The 20,028-nt window shown below is 52.2% G+C and overlaps 1 protein-coding gene across 3 annotated transcripts in view; it reads left to right on the top strand.

Moving 5' to 3' along the window:
• Nucleotides 1-17,736, top strand: part of B4GALT5 (beta-1,4-galactosyltransferase 5) — a 32,524-nt gene extending 14,788 nt beyond the window's left edge. The window contains exons 2-10 of one of the 3 annotated variants that reach the window (XR_014318587.1): nucleotides 5,758-5,892; nucleotides 9,161-9,274; nucleotides 10,087-10,211; nucleotides 10,605-10,721; nucleotides 11,542-11,729; nucleotides 11,927-12,049; nucleotides 12,503-12,604; nucleotides 14,525-15,166; nucleotides 15,440-17,736. Coding sequence is in view for 2 of the 3 variants with exons in the window: in XM_082773049.1 (XP_082629175.1) it covers nucleotides 5,758-5,892; nucleotides 9,161-9,274; nucleotides 10,087-10,211; nucleotides 10,605-10,721; nucleotides 11,542-11,729; nucleotides 11,927-12,049; nucleotides 12,503-12,604; nucleotides 14,525-14,672 (1,052 nt within the window). In the remaining variant the exon portion in view is untranslated. Of the gene's footprint in view, nucleotides 1-5,757; nucleotides 5,893-9,160; nucleotides 9,275-10,086; nucleotides 10,212-10,604; nucleotides 10,722-11,541; nucleotides 11,730-11,926; nucleotides 12,050-12,502; nucleotides 12,605-14,524 lie in introns of all 3 variants that reach the window. The other 2 variants (XM_082773049.1, XM_082773050.1) reach the window with 2 other exon arrangements.
• Nucleotides 17,737-20,028: the final 2,292 nt, after the last annotated feature.

Genomic DNA, 20,028 nt, shown 5'->3' with positions numbered 1-20,028 from the left:
GCTGAAGAGGCAAGCCAGTGACCAGAAGCAAAGTTTTGGCCCCATACTTGGAACAACCCCGTTGCAGCAAAAGTGAGGCTGGGCATGTGATGAGCCTTTTTGTTCAGCTGTGCTGAGCTTGTGAAACACGGTTGGAAAATCAGGTCTTGGTCTGTTCCTCTGGAACATCCTAAACAGCTGTCAGATTCTCCTCTAGTTCACAGAAGTCGAGATGCTAGAACTTCAGTGGCGATTATACCGCGTGGACCGAGTTGCTAAGTCTGTGGCTCTGTTTAATTGTTTTTATCTTGACACTCTGGATAATCCCCAGTGGGTGTAGGTAATCTCCTAATTTCACAGATTAACAAATGAGTGATTTCAAAATTTACCTGTGTAAGTGGTGTGTGGTTATACAGAAATCTTAAATCCAAACCCAGCCTAGCCTGCCTTTGTGACCTGGCTATGTGCTAGGTGGCTGAAGAACAGCATAGATTAGAACTTTCAATTTAATGCATTTCCTGGGAAGAAGCACCACAGACAGCCTTCTTCCTGCCTGTCTTAAGGTTTCTTGCTCAATATGTGTGATGTCCTGACCAGGGATTTCCTCCCTCCTGCAGCTGCATGGATTCCCGTGGCCAGGAAGCGAAGGAGGAGAGGGCTGGTGGCAGGCGGCTGTGTGCCTTCTGCCTCGGGCAGCGCTGGGCTGCATCTTGCTGCTCTGCCTCCCTTGGCTCACCCAGGTTTGCTTGTTTTTTTTCGGTTTTCTCACTGAAGCTCTTCCTCTGTTTCCTCATCCTGATCCTACATGAGCAGCAGGATTCCTGCTGCTTAGAGCTGGTGCCTGGGACACAGGAATTGCCACCGCTTTGTCTCCCGAAGGGCAAGGCACAAAAGCCAAGCTGTCCGTGTTTGCTGTCCGGGGTCAGCAGCGGTGTGCGAGTGCTGCCAGCTGAAGAGGGCAGCAACCATTTAATTCTGCTTGCTGAAGGGCCTTTTATTGTGCGCTTTACTGCGCAGTGCCCATGAGAGCAGGCCGAGCACTGTGCTTTTGTGCTTTGCGTGCCCAGAAATCTGCTGGCAGCCCTTGCTTTCCTGCTCCTTGGCAGTGGCTGTGCTCACCCTGGCGGGGAGGGCAGCCTGGCCGTGAACGGGCAGGGATGGTGACCAAACAGGAGATGCAGTCCTGTGCAATTGCATCTCCTGAGCTGCAATTAAAGTAGGAGAGCCCCAGTCTCACTAGGAAGGGTAATATTTAACTCAGGCAAGCACTTGTCGTGCTCTACGTGCTGGCCTGTGTGCGTCACTGCGCCCAGCCGGGCGCTGGGTGCTCAGTGGTGGACACGGAGCTCACCCAGGTGGGTGCTGCAGGGCTGGGGGTGCTCAGGCTTCCCCTGGGCTTCCAAATTGTTGCACGTGGTTGGGGCGCTCCTTCTGCTCTGCCTGTCCTGCAGTCAGTGCAGTGGTGCTCGGAGGAAGTTGCACAACCCCCAGGCAGTGGTGGGACTGCTGAGACGGGCACTGATAGCAGTGCTCTCCAGACACGATAAAGAACTCAGGAACTATTCAGGTAACCAGATTTCCACCCACCCCCTGCTGAAACATTCACAGCTTTTTTTTTTTTTCCTTCCCATTTTCAGGTGCAGATTCCCAATAGTCAGGGCATGAACATCACTGCAGTCTCTGATCCTCCCCCCTTGCCGGGTGCACGTGCAGGCTGAGTTTGGGAGTGGGAGCTTGGTAATTACCAACTCAGTGCTGCAGCACTGCTAATTCTTAGGCCACTTAATGTATCAAATTATTCCTTCCTGTGCTATTTATAGGCAAAGGGCTAAGTAACAGTGTTGGCATTAGTATTAAATTCTCTAAACCTAATTGTAACCTCTTATTTAATTGTTCTGGCACTCTGTGCAGCAGGGGAATACGGTACCGCTGAACGCGTGAGACTAATGGAGCCAGAGGTCTCCTGGCATACCAGCAGTGGGACGCTGTGCTGCTACTCTCCCTCATCACCTTGCTTACACATTCAGGCTGTCCTAACTGTCTATATTTTCCTTGTACGGTTAGTGTTGGGTGAGGGTGAGTAAAACCCTTTGTGCTGCTAATGCTGAATTGGTGCTGGAGATCTGCTGGAAGAGCACCGCAAGAGGCTTGGTGCAGAGGTGCTGTGCAGTGAGGGCCAGCACCGCTCTCACTGGTGCTGCCCCACACATCTCCAGCGTGCAAAAATCCCACAAGTTCAGTGTTTCACGCTCCCTCCAAGTGCCTGATGAAGCTGCATGTTGGTTTAGGATTTATTGGTTTGTTATTCCAACTCCTGCTCCTAGGGCAGGGCAGGGGCTGGGGCAGGCCGCACGCTGTGCCCCAGCATCACTTTGGTGTGTCCGGAGGAAAAGGCCACGGTGAAGCCCTGAGCATCCCCTCAGTGCTTCTGCATCCAGACAGATGGCCTGGGAAAGCCCTGAACGGGACAGAAAGCCCTAAATCTCCATGCAGAGGAAGATGCGGTCCTTCCTCCGGAAAGCCTGGCTGCTGTGTGGGGCGCTGATAATGCTGGCAGGGCAGGGCTGCTGCCACCCATCTGGCCTCTCCTCCAGGGACACCCTGATGTCCCTGTGCTGGGGATCATCCTTCTGTATCCTGCTGGGGTCATGAGCAGGATGCGGCGGGTCTGAGCCCCTCTGGTGTGGGCAGCCGGCATGAGTCGTGCTCAGAGCTCTCCCAAAGTGGAAATCACTCTGCTGCCTCTTCTCGTACATATCATGTCTGTGAAATTAATCTTCCGTGAGAGAGTCAGCTGTTTCTTAATTAGAAGTGCTCTGAAAATACTAGCTGAGAAATGATTACAGGAAGCTTTCAGTGCTCATTTATGTAATTGGACTTCACCTCCCCACCTCAAGCTGCTGCCCGTGCCCGGGCTTTGATGAGTGCTGGTTCTCCCCCCGCCTTGCTCGTGCGGGTGCTGGGGTGTGCATCTAAGGGTGCACAGCTCAGGGTGCTGCGGGGAGCCCCACTATTGCTGCTGGGCAGCCGGAGGCTTGGCACTGTGCTTACAGAACCATAGCACGGCTCCCATGTGCTTAAATCCCAGCAGGGCCAACTTGTCCCTTAAACCAGAGGGAATAATCTGACTGTGGTCATTTGGGCGGACAGATTTTTAAATTTTGCTCATTTTCCATGTGGATAATGAGTGTCTGCTGGAAATTCCTCTGAAAAGAGGCATCTCCCCCTGCTGACAAAGGCTAAAATCCCTCTCCTGTCCTTGTGCTGCCGCTTGGCTGCTGTGGCCGGGCTGTTATCACTCCACAGATGTGCTCTCAAATGCCGTGTGGTCAGACAGAAGAAAGGCAGAAGGCTAATGTAATTTTCTAGACCATCCTACGTGATTAGATGAGCCCTATCTCGCAACACAGAGAATTGCTTTCTGGCTGAACCCCAGCTCAGCCAGGGTGAGCCGCACGTGCACGGTGCTGCTCCAACCCGGGGCCCCGTGTCACTGCCACGCCACCGCCGTGGCCCTGACCTCTGGGGGCAGCTGGGTTGTGCTTAATGCAATTACAGGCTGGCCCCTCTGCTCATCAGAAACCCAGGAAACTAAAGAGTGAGCTGGGGTCTGGCACAGCCCATGTAGGCTCAGGCACAGCCCTGGCAGCTGCACTGAGCAGGTATAGGGAGTGAAATGTTTTAAATAATGCATTTTAAATCTAATTTCCTGGGATAGTAGGGATGTGTGATGGTGCTGAGTCACGGCAGGGGAACACAGCTTTGGCTGTGGCAGCACGGACACAGGGCTCTGTGCTTGGGGCACTGGTGGCATGGCACCGCCGCAGCCAGGTACCTCTGTGACCCTTCGAGTAAAGGGGTTAATGTGGGAAAAGGCAGTGCTGCCTAAAACAAAGCTGCTCTTGTTTTTGCTCGAGCTCCCCTGGGGATGGTAATGGCTGTGACAGTCTGTTAAGGATTCCCACTGCAATTTCATCAAAGTGGAAATGAGCAAGTCATGTCATGCGCCTCTTGCGAGGCTGTGCTTCATCTGCCCTCTTAGAGAGCAGGCAAACAAACGTCGCATTGAGTGCTGGACAGACCTCCCTGTTCCTGAAATTAAGCAGGGATTGGATGCTGATTTGTGTCTCTTTCATTCTTTCATGCTTCACCAAATCTGATTCTGCTTTACCCAGCGAGTAGAAGGCATAATGAGGTAGAAAGCTAAATTACTTGTTCAGTATCAGCAAGTCGTGCCTCGCTGCTGACTCAAAGCCCGGGCGAGCTAGAAGAGGGAGCCTGCTGGGGCCCCTGCTCGCCCTTATCGCAGCCCGGTCCTGGTAAACATCTCCAGCAGTTCTGGCTCCCCTCTGGCTGCTCTGTGCAAAGAGCTGTGCCCTGTCCCATGATCTGCTTTTTGGGCGGTTGGAAAGGGCAGTGGGCAGACATTAATCCTGGTTGCTTTATGATGGGTGAGGTGGGGCCATGCCCTACCTCTCCTTGCTCCGCTGTGCTCTGGGCACGCAGCTTCTGCCTCGTGCTGGTCCGTGCTGCCTCCTGGTAGAGCCTCCTGAGACTTTGCTGTGTCTTTGTGTGGATGGTGACTCTTAAGGCAAGGTGCTGCAAACGTGTCCTTAGGAGCTCTGTGCCTTGCAGGATTTAGGTGCATCTTTGGCCAAGGCAGCTCTTGCTCGCTGCTGTGCTGGTATAACCCAGTCTGGGCAGAGGCTGGGCCTGGGGAAGGTGTCCTGACAAAATCTGGAGCCAATTTCTCCTTTTGGGTGCCTTGGCATTCACATTGCTCTTGCGACATCCATCCCTGGCAGGGGAGGGACTGGAAATGAGCATTCAACGTTGCTTTTGCAGCAGTTTAGCTGCTAAGCCCCTGCTGCAGCCACCCCATGGTGCTGCAGGCAGTGAGCGGGGTGCACGCAGCACGGCTGCTGGCTCCGGAGCTTAGATGCCCTTCCAAATATTTACTTACCTGCATGGAGAAAAAATAATAGAATTATAATTAGGAAATAGCAGGCAGCAGCTGCTCCGGAGGCTGCTGTGGGTGCTGTGGTCAGAAGGGGAAAGCAGAGGAGTGGCTATGGCTGTGTGTACCAAGTGGGCAGCGCTGGCGGAGCAGCCTTGTGCCCTGATATGGGTCCCTATCTAATCGGGGCTGCAGCGGGGCTCAGGCTTCCTGGCACTATCAGTTCCTGGTGTTAGTGTGGTCAGCCCTCTGTTTTTTCTCCTCCCTGGTTTCAGATCAAGGTGTTCTGTAGAGGGGCTGGCAGGGGACCTGGTGCATGCACTGCCCAGGGTGCAGGAGGGTGATGATGAGGAGGGTTTTGCTTAGGGACAGCACGAGCATGCGTTTCGGTGCCGTGGGTAATGTGCCCTGTGCCCAAGTACCTGCCCAGCCCTTCTGCTGTGGTCTAGGGATGAGTTTGTGTCCGGTCGTGCTGCTCAGTTTCCTGTTCTAATGCTACTTCCTAACTAAATGTCTGTACTTACACAGCACAAGGTGTTTAACCTCTCAAACCAAGTGACAGTCTGTGCTGTCAGGAACAGCTCTGAGCTCCCCTTGCTCATCAACCAGGGTTGCGAAGGTGCCTTCCCCCCATGCTCCGACCACACGCCTTCCCAGCTCCCGTCGGGTGACCCAGGGAAGCTCCTGGCAGCAGGGAGCTGCAGCACAGCAGGGTGCTGGGAATGCTTCCAAAAGACTAATTTTTCCTCTTTCCTCCAGAAGCTGCTGCTCACGGAAATCTTTTCTTCTTTTTTTTTTTTTTTTTTTTTCCCTCCTTGCAGTGAACACCTACCTCTTCATGATGCAAGCCCAAGGCATCATGATTCGTGAGAACATGAGAACAATAGGAGCTCAGGTTTACGAGCAGGTGGTCCGCAGTGCCTATGCCAAGAGGAACAGCAGTGTGAATGACTCAGGTATTTCCTTAATCAAAATGACAATTATTGAAATCTTCATTTCTGGTGGAAATCAAGTTGACCTGAGCTGCTCTCGGGTCATAAATAATTTATATTGGAAATAATTTATGGTGGTAAATTCAGGGTGGGGATTTTGATTCATTGGTTTCTTCTACATGAACATGTTTTTTAATTCAGATACCCCTCACTTAAATAAGGGGTAGAAATCCTGATAGGTCTAAAATAACTGGACGTTGAGCTGGAAAACTCTTTGCTTACCAGGAAAGTCAGCTTGTTAGCTTCTACCAATCTGAGGATAAACACTTTTAAATTCAGTACAAGGATCAGGTTTCATATTTAAAAAAAAAAAAAAAAAAAAGCTTCTCAGGCTCACGCATGCTCCCAGAGACATGGCATCGTGCATGTGGAGGAGCCTGTGCGTACCAGCTTCATTCTTCCCATTCAGGGCTGAACTGAAATGACTTGGCTGGACATCTGCCACAAATCATATTCTGAGCTCTGGGCGGGTTGCAGGAATCTGAGAGGCAGTCTTGGACTTCAAGGCTGTTTTACCATCCGTACCATCAAGCTGATAAAAGGTTTACAAGTGTTTGTGTAAATGTAGCACAGTAAAAACATAAATGTGGGTGTCTGTCTACAGCTTGGTGTGGGGCACCCCACTGGGTGAGCAGGTGGGATGCTGAGCATGACTCTGGCGTTCCAGTGTCATCTGCGGGCACATTGGTGCCAGCTCCAGCACTGGGCTGGGTTCATCACCAGGGCTGAGAGAGTTAAAAAGGGCAAGATTGCTTCATAATTTTAATGCATGATGATGCCACTGCCCTGCCGGCCCCCAGGAGTGTCGGTTCCTGTGCGCTGAGTGTGTGCTGCAGCCACTGTGCTCTGCACAGGGGGTTTGGATCGCACCAGTGACCTGCGCACTGAGGTCAGCCGGGCTGCCAGCCTGGGCTATTTTAAGGCTGGAGACATCAGCTGAAGCAGATGCACGGTGAGGAAGGAGCTCACGCTACCAACTCGAGAGAAGGAGGGCTGGATGCTTCGCGGCTGCGCCTGGTGGTGATGCAAGCCTCCCAGCTGGCAGCCTGCGGGGATCTAAGCCCTCCGAAACCTGCCGTGAACTCCTCCAGCGTGCAGTGGGCAGCGAAATGCTGCTGTGGGAATAACCAGCCCTGCACAGCCCTCAGCTCTGCACAGACCCAGCAGGATAACCTCCCTGCTCCGGCAGCCTGCAGCAGTGCAGACCACATGCCAGCCTTGCATGACCTTCCTCGGGCATGGCACTGCGGCCACCAGGATGGCATTAAAGCTGGGATCAGCAGCTTCCTCCTCAGTGTCTGTAGGGCCCTCACTGGGATCTCCATGGGCATGCTGTGGATCCAGCCTGGTGACGTGCATCCTCCCCACGCCACTGCTGGCTGTGTGGAAGCTGGGAGAGCAAAGCCACGTGTGCAGGCAGCATGGGACGGCAGCCAGGAGGACCACCACGTGCCCGATGGCATGAGAAGACCCCATGGCTCCTCACAGGCTGTCCCTGCCCCAGCACCTGGCAGGCAGGAGGCTGCTGATGCTCTCCGAGCTATAGCCTCACCTGTCTCTCACCTGGGCCCCAGAAGGCGGCAGCTCTTTTGTGACAAAGCAGGCTCGTTTGTGTGTCCTCCAGCACCCGTGGCTTTAATTTCTAGGCAGATTGCTTAGCAAAGTGACATCCAGTCCTGAATGGCAAGGTGACACCGCATGGGGTGGTGTGCTGCGAGCACGGTGTGCTTCTGCCTCACCTTCTATGTTCGTGCTTTGTCTCTGCTGTATTTTTCATCTGTTATTCAAATGAGGAAGTTACTTTTTAAGCATTTGATAATAGATGCAAAAATGGGTTTCCTATTCAGCGAGCTAGGAGGCCTCCGGTCTGCACTTCAGCAGCCCGAAATGGCAGCACGTCATGCAAAATAGACCAGCTTCACTTTGCTCTGGGTTGTCAGACAAACCCAGCATTGAGAGTGTGTTCTGGTGATTGCAGCTTAATGGGAATCTGGCTATTAAAATTTAGAGCAGTATCAAGCCTCCAAAATAGATACTATCAAAGCTGACAAGCCCCTGGGTTCTGTCTGCAAGTCCTTCAAAAGCCTGCCTGGGATGCTCTGGGTGCCCATGGGAGCAGACAAGTGGTGCTCACGGCATGATGGTGGGCTCTGCTCCTGTAAATCTGCTCTTTGCTGCTCTGTCACCTGCAGCCCTCGTGTCCAAGGCCCTGCTGAGCTGCTTGGACACCTGGGGCAGAAAGACCCACGGAGCTGTTGCCTCCAAAGGACTGGTTTGTACTGTGCTGGTGGGACACCAGGAGCACTAGGCTTTAGCGTGCTGAGAGCTGTGCCGATCACAAGGCAGTGCAGTTGGCTTTGGCAGCGATGCTCTCGCATGGGGAGGGGGCTGGAAGGGATGAGCCCTTTCTGTCCTGGTGGATGAGGACCTGATAGGTGGCTGGGTGGCCACAGTGCTAAATGATTGCTTTCCAGCACCTCTGTGGGATGAGGTGGTTTGAGGTGGGTGCTGGTGGTGCCCTGTGACCAAGAGACAAACCCTCCACTGAGCGCTTGATGCTCTGAGAAAGCGGAGAGGCAGCATCTTCCCATAGCAGCTGGGGCATTGCTACAGAAAGGAAACTTTCTGCTACCTAAAATGTAGGTTGCAGTTGGCCGGAGCTGTGGTGGCTGTGGGTGACTGCAGAAAGCAGAAGTTCTTAGCTGCACAAAGACTTCCTTAAAGTGGCTGGAGGTGCAGCACGCCAGGGGATTTTACCCAGAAGGTGGAAGGAAGCAGAGGAACCAGGGTGCTGGAGAAAGATGCTGCAACCTGCTGGGGCACAGAGGCTCCTCTGTGCAAGCCAAGGCAGGCTGATTGTGACTCTGTGGTCCCCTTGGTCTGCAGATTTCAGGGACGAGGTGTTGAGTGGCCTCTCCTGCCACGTGCTCCTTTGCTTTGATCTGTCTGTGATACCTGAGGGTGATGCTCTGATCAGAAGGCTGAAGGTTTCTCTGGTGTGGCCACATGCAAGGTATCTGGGCTGCCCCTGCTGTCCTGCAGCTGCCCACCTGAGGGTGGGGATGAGCCTCCAGCTGGGTCACAGATACAAGTCCGGGACTTGTGATGGGTGGAGGCACCCCTGAGGTGCTGGGGATGCTCCCAGGTGTGGGCGGCTTTTAGAGTTTGCTCACAGTGGCTGCATGCAGCTCAGCTGTAGACTCTTCCTTTTATTTTTTTTCCCCCTCCCCAGATTATCCTCTTGACCTGAATCACAACGAAACCTTTCTGCAAGCCACAACTTTTCTTCCCGAAGACTTCACCTACTTCCCCAACCACACCTGTCCCGAGAGGCTCCCTTCTATGAGTGAGTACCAGTGGGTGCACAGCTGCCCCTGCCTTCCTGATGGCTCTGTGTGCCCCTCGCCACATCCTGCCTGGCCTGGGTGGCAGTGGCACAGCACGTGGCAGCACCCCATTTCACCCGTGTCCCACCTCTCCTGTGGAGCACTGAGGCTGTTGATGAATGGAAGCGCTGTTCTGAGCTGTCCCCTCCTGGGAAGCCGTTGTTTACCCAATTGCCTGAATTAATTCCTGCTACGTTGGAGGCCCGTCTCCCTCCTCAAGTTTGCCTATGGCAAACATAAACAAAAGGGGAATTGTGTGCTGCCCAGCCCATGGAGAGGCCGGACAAGCCCTCTTCCAGGGGCAGTGGCAGTGGGATTGCTCCCTTGCCCCGAGCTGGGCATGAGCCATGGGGGACAGGAGGGTGTGGGGCGCAGGCAGGACCCCTGCTGCAGCTGGGAGAAATGCTGCTGCCTAGGCATTGCTTCCACGGGAAATGGGGCTTTCTGGGATAAATCCATCTGAAAAGGGGAAGATGGCTCAGTGGGAAGGTGTTTCTGCCTGAAACCTCTGTGGGGAAGGGGGTGCTGGACCCTGGAGGGACCAGTGGTGGTGGGTCTCTGATGGAGAGCTGTGTCCAGCCACAGCCATGATGGCTGAGTGGGGCCGAGGAGCAACAAGGCACACCGGCAGCATTCCCTAGTTGTCTCTTTTGGTGTCTGGGGACAGAAGAAGCCACCTGCATTTGGTGCTGGGAGCAGAGGGCTGGGTGAGCAGGCAGCAAGCCACCCCAGGAGCATGGCTCCTGACCTGCTGCTCCTGCTGCCTCCCCAGAGGGCCCCATCGATGTAAATATGAGCGAGATCACGATGGAGGACATCCACCAGTTCTTCTCAAAAGACCCTTCCATCAAGCTGGGAGGCCACTGGAAGCCGAGCGACTGCCTGCCTCGCTGGAAGGTGAGCAGGAGGCTTGGAGTGCCTGGGGGAATGTTACTGGGAACACTGGGATAACCTCTCTGGTGTGCTGCAGGGCAATGCTGGGAGGATCCCCACGATGTGGGATTGCAGCACCGGGAGAAATGCTGAAGCTGAGGGCTGTTAGTGACACGCGAGTCAGCTCTGGGCTTCTACAAGGGCTGCTAAGGGGACATTCAGCTCACCCCCAACCCTGTTTGGAGAGGGATTTGCTCAGGAGGTGAGGTGGCACCACTGGGGACCCGTGCCCAGATTTATACCATTTAGACAGGGAGAGCAGCACTGACACCGTGCCAGCAGCCTCCTCCCCGGGTCAGGGTCTGTATGCTGCAGGAGCTGCTTTTGTGGTGCAGAGCTGTCCCCTTTCATCCCCAGGTGGCGATCCTGATCCCATTCCGCAATCGTTATGAACATCTTCCAGTCCTTTTCAGGCACCTTATTCCAATGCTGCAGCGTCAACGTTTACAGTTCGCATTTTATGTCGTGGAACAAGTAAGTGGTTGCGGTGTTGTGCCGGGTGGGTGGTGCTGGGGGCTGGCATCGCAGCCTGCCAGGACAGCAGTGCATTGTGTCCCGAGGGGTTTGCCTGACAGTTGCATCCCTGCAACTTTTGAAGGCCTGGGGTTAATGTTGCAATGTTTAAATTGTCCCATCCTGCTGAAAAGCAGCACAGCTGGGAGGCATGCCCCAAAATGACTTTTTTAATCTAAAAAAAAATCCAGTAGACTTTTATTTAAAACAACAAACAAACAACACATGTTGAAAGAGATTTTTAACAAACCAAACTGCAGCTTTGAAGCAGGTATTTGCAGTTGAAATAATGCTGCGTTACAGCTGTGTGTATTTGTAGTAGCTTCAGGGAGCATCCCCTGGGCCTGATGGGGTGGATGTGTGTGCTTCTTGTCTGCGCAGTGCCTGGAAGACTTCCATCAGTGTGTAGGACACAAGACTGTAATTTGATGTGTGTGCTAACCTGTCACTTAAGCTATCTGGTTTCATCCGCCCTCTAAACATGCCTCCGTATTTAGGCACCCTTGCTCTTCTGGGCAGCAGCCAGTAGAGATTGATCAAAATTGTTTTGCTTTTTTTTCAAGTATCTGGCTAATGATACTTTTTGCAGCTTTATTTTTGCTACTGCAGTCTTGGTATTCAGGTTTGGGTTAATCTCACTGGCCTGTCTGTTCCAACACATCATTTCCCTTTGAGCAGTGGATCTGGAGCTGACTGCTCTGCAGTTCCCTGAATAGGGCCGAGAGTGCACACACAGCGTGAACTTGTGCGGTGCTTCCCTTGAAGGTGCTCTCTCTCCTAGGCTGGTAACCAACCCTTTAACCGTGCCATGCTCTTCAACGTTGGCTTTCGGGAAGCAATGAAGGACCTGGACTGGGACTGTCTCATCTTCCACGATGTGGACCACATACCAGAAAACGACCGCAACTATTACGGGTGCGGCCAGATGCCGAGACACTTTGCAGCCAAGCTGGACAAGTACATGTATCTGTAAGCACTGCTCTTCCTCTTCACTACAGTAATAAATAAGAAGCAAGTGTTAGATTTTCTTCTGAAAGGCAGAAGCCCAAAGTAAAACACAAAGAGGATTGGAGGAGAGCATCCTCACAGATCAGTGTCCCACACTGCAAGCAGGAAAGCCACAGTTGGTGCTGCAGTCCCCACACTGACCCTTTTCTCCCCCTCAGGCTCCCCTACAACGAGTTCTTTGGCGGGGTGAGTGGCCTGACTGTGGAGCAGTTCCAGAAGATCAATGGTTTTCCTAATGCTTTCTGGGGCTGGGGTGGTGAAGATGACGACCTCTGGAACAGGTACGGGCTCAGCGCGCGTCCCTGCGACGGGCAGGGCTCCCTGTGGCGTGGCGCTGCTGCCAGCTCCAGGGAGCACAGAAATCCCAGGAACTCAAGGAATTTCTGAGCACAGTGCCATGGTCCTGAGTGCTGGCAGCAGCTTCAGCCCCACACCGATGTTTTGTCCCTTGCTGTGCCATGGTCACCTGGGCTGGGCAGAGCCAGCCTGGCTGGAGGTGTCATGGTCTGGGAGGGTGGGTGATGGTGTCAAACGGATCCTCAGCTGAACCTCAGGTACCAGAGGTGCTGAGCATGGTGCAGCTTAGGCTGAGGTGGGGAGTTTGCATAGCTTATCTGCTCAGAAGAAAGGCAAAGTTATGTTAGGGGCCACAAACGACCTAACTGTGTGCGCTGGCAGCACGACAAGGGCAGCTGTTTATTTTACTTCTGATTTTTCTCCCCTTCCCAATGCAGAGTGCAGTACGCAGGCTATTCGGTGACTCGGCCGGAAGGAGACACAGGGAAATACAAATCAATTCCCCACCATCATCGGGGAGAAGTGCAGTTCCTAGGAAGGCAAGTGATGTTTTTTTTTATTTTTATTTTTTTATTTTTAAAGGTCCCAGAGGCCTTCACAGTCTGTGGCACATACAAGGTTCCCTGCAACTGCTAGAAGGCAGTAACAGCCACAAGTTGCAGAGGAAACAAACTGTGGGGAGAAGAGGGAGGCAGGGCACTGCTGGGGCTCCAGGATGTTCAATGCCTAAGGCGAGAGGTCCTCACAGTGTGGTTGCAACTCCTGGGGTGCCACCCAAAAGATGGGGCTCTCAGACATAGAATCATAGAATATCCTGAGTTGGAAGGGACCCTTAAGGATCATCAAGTCCAACTCTTGACATCCGTGAGCCAGAGTTGTTCCTGAGAGACAATGGCTCAAGGAAGGGCTGCTGCTGCTGCTGGGGGACATGGGTGGAATTTGAGTCTTCTGCAAACTATGCAACAGGAAACCAGAGAAATACCTTTTTGCAATCAACGGCAGGAATTAAGACTTGCAGGGCACGAGCTGCTGCACGGTGCAAGCTCTGTTCTGGAAAGGGGCTGCTGGCTGCTGCTGGCAGAAGGAGGGGACAGCAAGGGGGCTTTGTTCTGCAAAGTACTATTTGAACTCACTGCAGATTCAGAGGAGAAATGAACTTGCATGCTGATTGTCAGTCATCTACAGAGGATTCATTCTGGGGGGTTTCCATTTGAGGATATATATAATCATTAGCCCTAGTTTTCATTTCTGTGTCAGACAGAATGCAGCAAGCGAGAGATGCTTCTCTCATTTCACTCTTAAAAAGAGGAATCAAGGAAGTCAATTTTGGCTTTAAAAAGCCATATTTAGTCAAGTCCTTGAAGCGTGTAAGGACTGAGTGCAGTGGGATGGAGCACTTGTTCCTGGAGCTTCCTTGACCTCCCCCTGGCTCCAGCAGGGAGCCCTGGTTTGATCTGGGCACAAGCTGTGGGGTCAGGGGCAGCCCCTGCCCAGGAGCCAGGCTGACAGCCATGCGGTTTCGCTCCATTTTACCTCCTACAAGAGCCCTAATTTTGGCTCTCCTCTCTGCTGCGGCTTTTCCCACCCAAGCATGGAACCTGACAGTTTTCCCAGGGAAAGTAGTTGTCAACATGCTGTTTCCTGCCAGTGTTCTGATGTTGCAACCCCTTTGAAGTCAGCGTGGGCTCTTCTGCCTTCGGTCTGACCCGCAGCCTTCCTTTTCCTCCTGGCACGTCCATTCCCTGCTGCTTTTCCTGCACTCAGGTCCCAGCCTCGGCTTCTCCTCGCCCTGTGCAATGGTGCTGGGTGCTGCCAGGTGCTGGTGCTGGGTACTGCAGGACAGGGAGTCAGTGTCCAGTCCTGCCATGATGCTTCTGTTTTTTTCTCCTCGTCCCCCTGCCGCCCCCCTCCCACCTTCGGCCTTAAATTTCATCACGCTGCCCTTAAATTTGCTTGAGGCTGCTCTTGTGCACTAGCTGCAGTTTTCTTCCCCAAAACACAGTTCTTCTAGGTTTACTTCTTCCTCCTCCATCACTTGCACTAAAACCATTAGTTCTGCTCTTGTGTGGCGTCCTGTTTCCTAAAAATGGAGAGGACCACATCACCTATCAGCTGCTTTTCTACGGCATGTTTTGGCTGGCAGGTGCCAGGCAGGAGCCCTCCCTGAGCCCGGGAAGGCTTTGGGCAAGAGCCGCTGCTTGTCTGAGAGCTCAGCACCTGCTTGGTGCCCAGGGAGTGCAGGTAGCATCTAAATCTGTGTCAGGTGGTAGAATTTTGTGTCATTTTGTGACACTGGGGCTACTCACCTGCCAGGAACGTACAAAAGGTGACAGTCCTCTTTACTGAAGACTCAGAAATTCTGTTTTGCTGATGGGGGTGGCTGTTTTAAGAGTATGGGCTCTGCAAGGCTCCATGTGATATAACAGTGCCTCCATGGGCCTCTGGTTCTCCCCGAACAGGTACGCCTTGCTGAGGAAGTCGAAAGAAAGGCAAGCCCTGGATGGCCTCAATAACTTGAACTACTTTCCTAACGTCACGTATGACGCCTTGTATAAGAACATCACTGTTAACCTGACACCGGAGCTGGCTCTGGTGACCGAATATTAAGAGGAAAAAATAACTTTGCTCTGCCCTTCACCAAGAAAGCACCACGCCAGACTTTCTTTTCCAAGGGTTATCGAGGACAAAATACTTTGTCTAATGAAGGATTGCAGTATTTTGGAGAATAAGGCTGAAAGTGCACGCACAAATTGTCCTAGCTGTTCCAATCCGACCCAGTACTCGTGCAGCGAGCTCAGCAGTCTTTTTCTTTCCCCGCCACTTGCTTTCTGGGTTTCAGGACGACAGTTTGAACTGCTGCTCTCGTCTCCACATTCCTCCAGCAATCTCCAGCACCAGACTTGCCTCGGACGTGCTTTCTCCTCCAGGAACCAGCTCAGCTGAGGGATTCTGGCTTCCCGGCGGTGAACGTCGGAAGCAATTCAGTCGGCAACTGCCCCAGTGGGAGATCAGACGACTTCTGATACCGTTGTTCTACATTTGTGCGGTTTTTTAAATGACCTGCTTGAAGTATATACAAGAGAATCGCTTCTTAAAGAAGTGTAAGTGTAAATATGCTGTGTAAATTGCCCCTTTTTATTTTCTTCTATGGTTTGAATCCAAGCTAGAGGTTTACATAAGGTCACTCATCTTAGTCCTGAATTCTGTAAACACTTGCGTGTGCATCACTGTACTTGTGCAAGTTGTTCCCTTTTCAACCAGTGAGACCGCTTGCATGATTTAAGCTATGCATATGCATAAATATTTGTTGGACAGGGCCCTAAACTTCAAAATGTAGCGGATGAGAACTACAGCCATGTCATCACTCCTTACAGGAATCATGTAGGTGGCTTCTTCCAGGAAGGGTGAAGAAGTGGGAATATTTATGGAGAAACTCCCATTTCTGTCATGTTTGCAACATACTGTGCAAATCAGTCTGAAAGCCATATGGGATAAAATCCATCGCCTGTTGCCCTGTCTCCCACTCCGATGGTAAGTGCAGCTCAGCAGGTTGCCCCAGAGCTCCCGGGGGGCCACACAGGCAAACTGCTCATCCTGCCCCTGCAGTCCCCCCGCAGCCTGCCCCCTGTGAGCAGGGCTGTGCCCTCACTCCTTGAGGGGGGCAGTACGGTTTGGGGTGGTTCTGTGGAGGAGGATTTGGGGATTATTGTGTAAATCCAGTAGTACACTGCAGTGATGGAGGTTAGAGCTGAGGGGTGTGCTTGCTTGTCCCTGTTAGCCACCTGAAAGTGCTGGCAGGAGTGCAGGTAGTGGGCAGGCTGTCCCAAGGGTTGCACTATGGGAAAAATGAAGGACACATGAATTACATTCATGCAAACGTGAGTACCAGGAACTTGAGAGCTTGGTCTGACACCCCAACCAGTCACCCAAATTTGAGTCGTCCCTTCCCTTCTTCCCATCTTCCCATCCTCTCCTCCGCAGCAGGCAGGGGGAGGCCAGGCTGTGCTTTCCAATCTCTTCCTCACTGAAAGCCAGCCTGTGGGTTACACAGTGTGTACACAGTCATTTTTACTGGACCTCTCTGACTTCAAAGTAAATATGTTGGGGGTTGTGTTTTAATTTGTATTTATACAACACTTGTGAGTGCTTAACCTCAGAAGTACTTAACTTTCTTTTTATTGCATTGTTTGCCTTCGGTTTCCGTAAGTGTTCATGGTTTATATTGTTTTCTTGGTTCTGTGGACATATGATCCCCATATACACATCTGTTGTGGGTGTGACTGCCCAGGGCATTCCTAACCTGTATCCAGAAAATGTCAGTTTAGACAACAGAGTTCTCGTGTAGATCTTATCAGCTGGCATGAGAGGACAGCGAGTCTGCCCTTGAAAAGCGCTGATAAGTTTGTAACTTAGGTTTAAAGTCTTTGAATTTACATGTGCTTTAAAATCGCTTCCCGAGGGAATTCACCATGGTTATTTGCAGGCAGAGGTGAGGATTTGCTTTTTATAGCGCATATAGCAATAAAGACTTTCGCTACTGAATCTTGATCTCCGATTCACATGGACCCTTTTCAGATGCTAAACCCGTGTTGCCCTGCCCCTCTTTTCTTTAATCTCGAGCCCTTGCTAGAAATCTGTCTTTGTTTAATGGTGCTGCAAACAAGGAATGTATTTCAACTAGTCAAACGTTCACTACCACAGGAATCATGCATGTGTGTGTGAGTAGGTGTTAAACTACCTTTGTTTGAATCCTCAGCCTTTGACGTGTACCTGACACCCATTGCACCTTGTGTTGAACAAAGAAAGATGTTACCTCTGCTCAAAAATGCACTCTGTGGTTGGCATAAAAGGGTCCATTTTCCCCCCAAGCAGCATCCCTGTTCATAGTTCCTTTGTTCTAATCACGTTGAATTTTTTCCCTTTTTAAAATGAGGAATATCTTAAAATGTGCACTGTTAATCTTATCAGCTATGTCAAATACTGTATAGTAAATGTAACTGTTAAAAACATACTGTCAAGCGCATGTGCTGTTATGGTGTAAAAATTCTCGTATTAAGGAGAACTTGTACATATTCTGGCAGCTGAAACTCAACAAGGCCACTTGTTCACCCCTTCCACATCAACACCGTCTCTCAGCCCTGCTGGAGGGCAGGTCATATTCAATGCTGACTTCTTTTTTTTTTTAATGAGCCATGTGGGTTTTATTTGCAAAAGTATTTATTTTTGGTTCATTATTTGTAAAGCTCTGCTTCTCTAAGGGAGGTACTGTCTGAGCAACAGCCACACACTTCTATTCACTCGCCATCAGAAGTGGCTTTAAACTACAATGTATCTTTCCATCACCATGGCTTTTGAGCTTACTGTTATGTTTTTAAGAGGTGCCAGGGGGACATTTTTGCACTGAAGACTAGTGTTTTAAAACACACACACACTTCTCAGCAAAGCAATCCTTTGTGTCATTACATTTATTTACCCATGTGTTTGTACATTTTTGTATTTGTTAATTTATGAATGATTTTTTCAGTAAAAAATACATATTCAAGAACAAAGAGTGCAGCGGTTGCTTTTTCTCTTGGAGCTGGGGGGTGCTCTGGGTGCAGATGGGGCTGTTCAAGTGACCTCTGTATGGGAGGGGAAATCCACAAGCCCCAAGGGTGAGCAGGGAGGGAGGATGGGGGTCCCTGAGCAGGGGCTACAGCAGCCAGGAGCGAGGTCTGCGTGCTGACAGCTGGCCAGGAGCTGCTCCATGGAGTCCCCAGTATGGGTGTTGGGCTGGAGCTGCTGCCTGGAAGGGAGGGGGAGCAGGAACCCCATGGGTGTACTGCTTTGTGCGTGCTACAGGCATGTCTTCCAAGCATCTGATCCAGTGTGGTGCTGGCAGAGAGGCCGGCAGCCTAGGGGGAGGTGAGTTTTGGAAGTTACTTGGCTGTGGAGAAAACTGGCAGAGAACGTTTGTAATTAGATTTTTGATCAGGCCAGGCAAGCTTCCTTACAGCAGCTTTAAAATATCTGCCTCCTGCTCCACAGTGCACAGGCACGCTAGAATAAATAGCTGGCAGCCTCGGTTTGTCCCAGGCCTTGCCTTTATTTAGCTCTCCATCTTCTGGGAAGCTGCCTCCCACACATGGCGCTGGGCTGGAGCCTGCAGGGTGGCAGGCTGCTTCCTGCCCACCTGGGACTGGGGGGATCTGGGAGTGTGCACAGACCCTGCTTGAGTACACCAAGAGGGGAGTTTCTGCCTTGCTAACCCCCAGAATTGTTGGCCCACGCCAGCGCCTGCTGGGCTACCAGCCAGAGAGCACCAGCCAGGAAAGCCACTGGAGAAAACGCCTTGGCATCTGGGGTTGGCCTTATATAGGAAAACCCAAATCCATAGGGAAAGCCTGGGGGCAGTCCTGGCTGCCCTCTTGGAAGGAGCTCGGGTGCCTGGCAGTGCTGTGGCTCCAGCAGCATCGCTACAGACCTGGCTGTGTGTCACCGGGATCTCTTGTGGGGTGCTCATGGGGCACTGCAGCACTTGGGTGTCCCCAGGGGGCACAGCCAGCCCTTGGCATGGGATTCTGTCTGACTGCAGAAAGCAGAGCTGGAAGCAAAACCTCATTTTGTATGGTCTGAGGAGCCAAGCACAGCGAGGGACTGGCTCACAACAGCTCTGGCACAGCTACACCCGCAGAGCCCCAGCTTTCCTGGAGCTGCCCACGCCATGTAGGAGAGCTGCCCCTGCTCCCACTGAGTGGCTCAGCCTTCTGCACTGCACAGTCCTCCTGCTTTGCTGCAGAGAGCTAGAAAAACCCACACAACTAAAGCAGAGTTTTTCCTCCCACGTCCCCTCTCTGCTTCTGGCACAGCCAACCTGCCTGGGACAGCCCCGTCCCACATCCTGAGTCACGGACGCATGCTGGGAGCGCTTCTGGGCTGTGTCCCTGCCAGCCCCGAGCAGCCTAGAATCCTGGCCCCATAAGGATGTCCTCCAGGAGAGCCGCCGGGATGGCCGGGTAGGAATTGGTGCTGGTTTCTACCCTCCTCTGCTGTGTTTCTCCAGCCTAGGCAGGTTTGGAGCTGGGTGAAGCCCTTGCAGAGACCCAGCATGGGCTGGAGCTTGTCCCCAAAGAGCAGTGCTGGGCTAGTCGTGTTCTGCATCTAGTCACTGCCCTTCAGAGCACCTACACAAAAAATGAGGCTCTTTTGGAACATCTGATAAATACCACGGAAACCTTAAGGATGATTTTTCCCCCAAAGACCTGTGCAGTGTCATCTTTTCCTGCCAGAGGCAGCAGAGCCAGCTGGCGACTGTGTCCATGTAACTGAAGACAGGGCAAGGACAATGAGGTGGCCTCTCTTGCCAGGTAGAAGGGTATGAGCTACTTCCAGCTGTATCTTAATGGGGTTAATTAGTGCAGACAGCATCAGCCCCGGCAGGACAGGCTTGGCTGATTTTGCCCCTGCTGCAGGGTTTCTCCATCCCCAACCTGCAGAGGCAGTGCCCCGGCCATGGGGTCCCCAGCCCTGTGGTTTGTCACCTGCACTGCCCGGGTGTGCTCCCAGGGGAAGGACAAGGTGTCCCCAGGTGTTTGTTCTTCCCTCGGGTGAGCCACATGGTGATATTGACTGTTATTTAAGGGCTGCTCTTGGTAGTCAAGAGGTGGGAGGAGAAGCACACAGGAGTGGTGGAGTGAGGGCAGGTTGCTAGGGCTTTTGTGGCACTGGTGGAGGGGTGAGGAAAGTCTCCGGCCCTGGACTCTGCCCTTCTCGGCAGCAGCTTCATGGCTTAAAGGAGTCAGGCTGGGCTTGATAACATTTATCTGGGGTTTTGGGCTATACTGTTTAAAAAGCAATAAGCAGGGCCATGGTGGCTGGTCCACGTCATTGCTCTCGGGCTCTACAGCACCACAAAGGCTTTGCATACCGGCCTAATTGCTTTTGGATAAGAAAAACACAAAAAGGGCAAAACCAATAACTCATG

This window comes from Aythya marila (assembly GCF_965140915.1).
Source record: "Aythya marila genome assembly, chromosome: 16".
In the NCBI taxonomy this organism is placed as follows: domain Eukaryota; kingdom Metazoa; phylum Chordata; class Aves; order Anseriformes; family Anatidae; genus Aythya; species Aythya marila.
Note: the sequence above shows the minus strand (reverse complement) of the source record. Positions and strands in the feature narration are given on the sequence as shown.